This window comes from Corvus brachyrhynchos, unplaced genomic scaffold (assembly GCF_000691975.1).
Source record: "Corvus brachyrhynchos isolate BGI_N302 unplaced genomic scaffold, ASM69197v1 scaffold211, whole genome shotgun sequence".
NCBI classification, from domain to species: domain Eukaryota; kingdom Metazoa; phylum Chordata; class Aves; order Passeriformes; family Corvidae; genus Corvus; species Corvus brachyrhynchos.
In genome coordinates this window covers 607,058-612,725 of record NW_008236211.1, presented here as the reverse complement: position 1 = coordinate 612,725, position 5,668 = coordinate 607,058, and the positions used below count along the sequence as shown (strand labels likewise).

The window sequence follows — 5,668 nt, the reverse complement described above, 5'->3', positions numbered from 1 at the left end:
TGTTGGAGCAGGTACAGAGGACCCAGTGGAGCCTGGGTGGGCTGGGATTTGGGGCTGGGGTTTCTTTCCTCCACTTGCTTTTCTGTCCCAAGCTCTAGGGAGCTGCCCCTCTCCCCAGTGCCCCCACTCCCTGGCATCCTCCGTTCCTGGAATCCCCCCTTCCTGGTACCCTCATCTCCCCTCATGCCCCCCTTCTCCTGGTGGCCTCTTTTCCCTGTGACCCCCTCACTGCTGCCCCTCTCCCCAGTGCCACCCACTGTATCCTTCCTTCCCTGTGTCCCCCTTTCTTCCCCCATGCTTCCCCTCTTCCCATGGTCCCCTTACTCACTGTGCCCTCTCGTGCCCTCTCATGCTCACCAGTGCACCTTTCTCTTGTGCCCCACACTCTCCTGTTCCTCCTCTCTCCTCATGCCCTCCTCACCTGTGCCTTCTCCTGGGCAGGTGGGCCGGGCGGTGGCGGTGGCGGCACTGGACATGGCTGACTGCAACCCCTGGCCACGGATCGTGCTCTCGGAGCACAACTGCCTGGGCAACCTGCGTGCCTGGATGCTGAAGCACGTGCGGGGGCTGCGCGGCGCCAGCGGGGGCCCGCGGAGGAGAGGAGGTGCCAGGACCCCCCCCAGGAGCTCCACGTAAGGGCTGGCTGGGGCGAGCGCGGGAGCTGCAGGATAACGGCACTTAGCGATGATAAATGTCCCCAAGTGAGTCACTTGCCAGGGTCACCTGCCCTGGCCCTAGCTCCGCCAAGCTCTGGGAACTGCAGGCGTCAGTCCCTCTTCTCTGAGCCATCAGCAGAGAAGGGCAGAGAGTGAACTGGTTGGGATTCACCTGCCCCAGTAACCTGGGAAGTCTCTCCTGCATAAGCGCTAGACTGGGATGGGAGAGGCTGAGGGAGCTGAAGAGGAAGCTCAGGGGGACCTTCTTCCTCTCCTCAGCCCCCTGACAGCAGGGTGGAGGCAGGTGGGGGTTGGGCTCTGCTCCCAGGGAACAAGGGACAGGACAACGGGAAATGGCCTCAAGTTGTGCCAGGGGAAGTTCAGGCTGGATATTGGGAACACTTTCTTCATGGAAAGGACTGTCCAGCGCAGGCTGGCCAGGGCAGGGGTGGAGTCTCCATTTCTGGAGGGATTTAAAAGCTGTGTGGGTGTGGCACTTGGGGACATGGCATAGTAGTGGCCTTGGCAGTGCTGGGGAAGGGTTGGACACGATGGCCTCTGAGGCCTTTTCCAGCCTCAGCAATTCTGTGATCTGGGACTGGGGGTGAGGAAGTGGGAAAAAATGCTACTGGGACAGCGATGTATGGCACAGGGCACTGGGGCTGCGGCTCTCAGGGACATCCTGGTGGCATCCTTGTCCCCAGCTGTTCACCAGCTCCTGGGGAGAAGTCCAGAGCTCTGCCAGAGGTGGTGCCACGGCCGCTCAGCACTCGGTGCTGGGCTGTGATGGTGGGTCGGGGGTGCAGAGGGGAGCCCCCCTCACCGTGCTGGACTGACCCCCATCTCTCACCCCTCCAGTGGGCTGCCCACCTCGGCCTCTGACAACGCACTGGTCCGTGCCAGGAGCTTCAGCAACGGCACCAGTGGGAGTGGGGGCAGCCAGCAGGACTCCCCTCGGATCCGAGCCTCCCCCAGCTTCACCTTCGGCAGCCCCAGGCCCCCGGCAGTGGCCACAGCCTCCCAGAGCCCCCTGAGTGGCGGCAGTGCCCCGGCCCTGGGCAGAGGTAAGCCAGGCTGGGGACCCCTTGCACGCCTGCTGCAGCGCCTGTCGAGCTGCTGTGCAGGACCACAGCTCTGAGGGAGGTCGGCGGCAGCATGTCCTGGTCGGACACAGTGACACTGGGTTTGTGTGGAACAGTGCATGTGAGGGGCCCCTGTCCCCACAGGAGGGTCCTGAGTCGGGTCAGGGCTGACACTGCACAGCAAGACCTTCAGTTTTACAGCCCAGCTGAGCTCTTGCTCCACGGGCCTCCAGCCTTGGCTGGGCAGGAGCTGCTGCTGCTCCACTGGGATGTGGGGGGCACTGGGGCTGCAGGGAGATGCACCCCTCCCCAGTGCCAGGGCCACGGGGCTTCTGGAGAAGCCAGCACAGAAAACCTTTGCTCAACTTTCCACTGCTCCCAAGCATTCCTGAGGCCAGCAGGGACACACCAAAGTGCCTTTCTCCTCTTTAGGCACTGGCTGGGCAACAGTGGGTTGTGACCTGTGGCTGTGGTGAGGTGAGCTGGCAGGGCGCACCAGGGGGTTTCCAACATGCAGACTCCCCTCTGGTGCGGGCTGATGTGCCACAGTGGTGCCAAAGTCAGGCAAGGCCCTGGCTACGCCCTCTATGCTGGCATTGCCACCATGGGGCAGGGGCTCAGGGCTGTGGGGGCAGGCAGTGGCACCCCTGTGCTCCCATCCACTGTGGGGCTCAGGCCTGGGGGCACCGTGCTCCAAAGCGTCCCAGTGCTGACCTGGGGGCGGGTGCCAGCCTGTGTGCCTGGGTGTGCCTGAAGCTGTGCTTGTGTTGACCTCTGTGTTCCTCTGGTGTCTGTTGCATTGTCCTCGGGGTTTGCTGCCCAGCCTTCTGTCATGACTGTGTCTTGTCTGCCATGAGAACATGGTGGGGAGGAAATAAAAGGCTGATGTTCTCATGGGCAAGTTGTTCCGTCTGTTCCTTTGGCCGGGCCCACCTGGAGCGACCCCTGGCCCTATCCCTGGCTGAAGGGACTGGGGACAGCTGGGGGTGTAAGCAGGAACAGACCGTCTGAGCCAGGGGGCAGAGCCTGGTCCATGGTGTCCATGGCACTGATTGGGTGGGGTCTCCTGCCTCCCTGGCCCATGGTCCCCACTGGCACGGCCTCCTCCAGCACAGTGACCAGCAGAGTGCCCTATGGCACACTGCACCCTCACGCTGCCTGACACTGGGACCCAGCTCTTCCTCCCCTACCCTGGCACCAGCTTGACCTGCTCCCTGCCTGCCCAATCCAGCTCTCCCCCCCCCCCCCCCCCCCCCCCCGCCACTCCCCACCTGCGAGGGGCCCAGCACTGGCGGCACCGCTGTGTCTACCCGGGGCTCGTGGCCCAGGCATGGTCTGACCCCATGGCTTTGCCTTCTGAGCCCCGTGCTGGTGCCCTCACACCAGCTGTGCCATCCCAGCCTCTGCGCTCCCCAAGCAGCGGGGAAGGAGCCGAGTGTGTTCGGAGGTGTGATAGGGTGGGGGCTGGGATGGCACGGGGTGAAGACCCTGTTGCCCTGGTCTTGTCCCACCCTTCCCCTTCTTCCCCATGTCCCACTCTAGCCTGGCCACATCCTGGGGAGCCCAGACCTGTGTTCATGTTAGGGCGACAGGGTCTCTGCCAGACCCCCAGTCACACCCTCAGCTGCTGTTGGCCTTTGCTGGCTGAGGTTGGTCACCAGATTGTGCTGTTTTAGTCCAGGTGAAGCCAGCTGCCACTTGCCAGTACCTCCACTGGCAGCAGGGGTTTTGGAACATCCTGCCCAACTCAGGCTCCTACTTGCAGGGTCCCATTTGCTGTGGGGTCTGGCCCTGGCTTCACCCCAGTGGGGAACATGGCCCCACCACCTCACATTTTCAGTGGGATGGGGAGAAAACTGGGTTGGGATTAAGACTGTTTAACCAGGTGAGCAGAAACTGGGAGCAAAACTGAGGCAACTCAGGTGTTCCTTTGGTTCTGTCCACTGCAGCCAGGCCCCCAAACGCCTTCCTTTTTTCCCCCAGCTTGCCTGGCTGAGCAGTGTCCCATGCTCCAGGACATACCCTGGTTCAGAGGGCATGCCTGTGCCCCCAGCTCCTCACTCCTGGCTAAGCCTGGCCAGCACGGTCACACCAGTGCCATGGGAGCTCAAGCCAGGAACTCGGCTGGAGCTGGGGCCAGTGATGTGCAGAACCACCAGCAGAGCCGGGGCAGAGCCCGTTGCACCGGCAGTGCGGGCTGGGATTGAGCTCTGTGCCCATCACATCCTCTGGCCGGCGTCGGCCGCTGCCAGGGCACCCCCTCGGTGTTGGGCTGTGTGGGGGCCTGGCCCTGGCAAAGCTAGCAGGGAGGGGGACTTGGTGTGTGGCCACCGCAGGGTACCGTGTCACTAGGCTGTGCCAATGTGCCCCATGATGCCTCCGTGCCCAGCATGGGCAGCTGGTGACTCCACCAGGGCACAGAGCCCCTCACCAACACGGGCTGAGCTCTGTCTCCTCTGTCACACAGGGACTCTGCCCACGGGCACCCGAGCAGCGCTGAGCACCAGCCACAGACCACGGGAGGCCCAGCGAGGCATGGAAGAGCCCCAGGATATGGCACCTCTGCAGGTATCAGAGGCACCAGCAGGGAGGGAACCTGGGGGTGCAGCAGGGCCTGTGCCCTGGGAAGGGGCTACCCCGTGGCTCTGCTTGGCTGGGCCCTTTGGGGAAGACCTTTGGGGGCGACATGTTTGGCAGGCTGCCCCAAAGACTGGGAGCCCCTCAAGGGCTGGGAGCCTCCCCACCTGTGGGGCTCTGCCAGATATTTCTGTTCTGCAAACCTTTACCCAAGACACGGGGAAACCCCAGGGACAAAGACCTGGCACTGATCCTCCTCTCCCCTCTCGCACAGGTGCTCCCAGTGAAGCTGAGTGCCCGGAGAGCCCCAGAGAGGCCTGGGTAAGTGCTGCTGCCCGCTGTGGTGTGAGGTCATCTCAGAGCCCTTGCCGACAGCAGGGCAGTGGGAGCCCGGAGCAAAGCCCCCGCCAGGCAGGGGGAACTGGGTGACCAGACACCCCCAGACAGGGGGCTGTGGGGCAAGTGGAGCTGGGGCCAGCGGGAGCATTGTGCCCCACTGACACCACTCTCTGTCCCACAGGGCTCTGCCCGGAGGGCTCCGCGCCCCCCGTGAGAGTGCCGAGCACCGAGGGACCCTTCCTGTGCTGGGGCAGGGGCCCGTACCCCCAGGTACGGCCCCGCAGTGCCGGGGAGCTGCGGCACGGGCAGGGGTCCCCCGGCCCTGCACTGCCCCGTGCCGGCAGCACCTGGGCAAGGGCACTGCGGGCCCCCTGCCCACGCCGCTGTCCCCCACCACAGCACCCGAACACCGGTGCCCCCTTTCCCAGCTCCTGCCAGCAGCTCCTCTCCTCCTGCGCTGAGCCCCCCGCCCGGCCCGGCCGAGGGGCTCCCGTGCTTCCACCCCAGCCCCGCTCCTCCCCGCGGGCCCGGACGAGAGCCCCGGGCCGACGGGGGGGTTATGACGTCACACGGTTTTGTCGTGTATCATCGTGTTTCTGTTAAAGCTGGTTTGGAAGAAGCTCGGCCTCGCGCCTCTCGGGGCCCCGCGCTCGGATCCGCCGAGGCTCCGTGGCGCGGCCCCGCGGGAGGGAGGGGCGGCGGTGCCGGTGCGGTGTCATCGCCGTGCAGGGGTTCCCGGCGCTTCCCTCACTCCTGCTTCTTGGGGTTGTTGACGGCCACATAGTGGTAGAGGACGACGAGGAGAAAGAGCGAGACGCCCAGCATGTTGGCGAAGATGGCGAGCTGCACGTCCGTGATCATCCTGCGGGGGAGGGGGAAACACACGCGCTGGCATCCCGCAGGGACCTGCGGAGGGACCCCACCCGCAGCAGGACCCGCTGAAGGCCCCTCACGCCCCGACGCGGGTGCTCCTCCCCCAGCGGAACCCCGCGGCTCCCGGTCCTACCTGGGGCT

General features: G+C 64.9%; 2 protein-coding genes across 2 annotated transcripts in view; one reads left to right on the top strand and one right to left on the bottom strand.

Moving 5' to 3' along the window:
• Positions 1-4,640, top strand: part of AGBL5 (ATP/GTP binding protein like 5) — a 12,450-nt gene extending 7,810 nt beyond the window's left edge. Inside the window, 4 exon segments of the mRNA XM_017743449.1 lie at positions 437-632; positions 1,515-1,720; positions 4,206-4,558; positions 4,560-4,640. Coding sequence (XP_017598938.1) covers positions 437-632; positions 1,515-1,720; positions 4,206-4,558; positions 4,560-4,640 — 836 coding nt within the window.
• A 587-nt stretch (positions 4,641-5,227) lies between these two features.
• OST4 (oligosaccharyltransferase complex subunit 4, non-catalytic) lies at positions 5,228-5,558 on the bottom strand. Its single transcript, XM_017743608.1, has one exon. It carries the CDS (start codon positions 5,513-5,515, stop codon positions 5,402-5,404), a length of 114 nt encoding a protein of 37 aa, XP_017599097.1. The 5' UTR covers positions 5,516-5,558; the 3' UTR covers positions 5,228-5,401.
• Between the last annotated feature and the right edge of the window lie 110 nt (positions 5,559-5,668).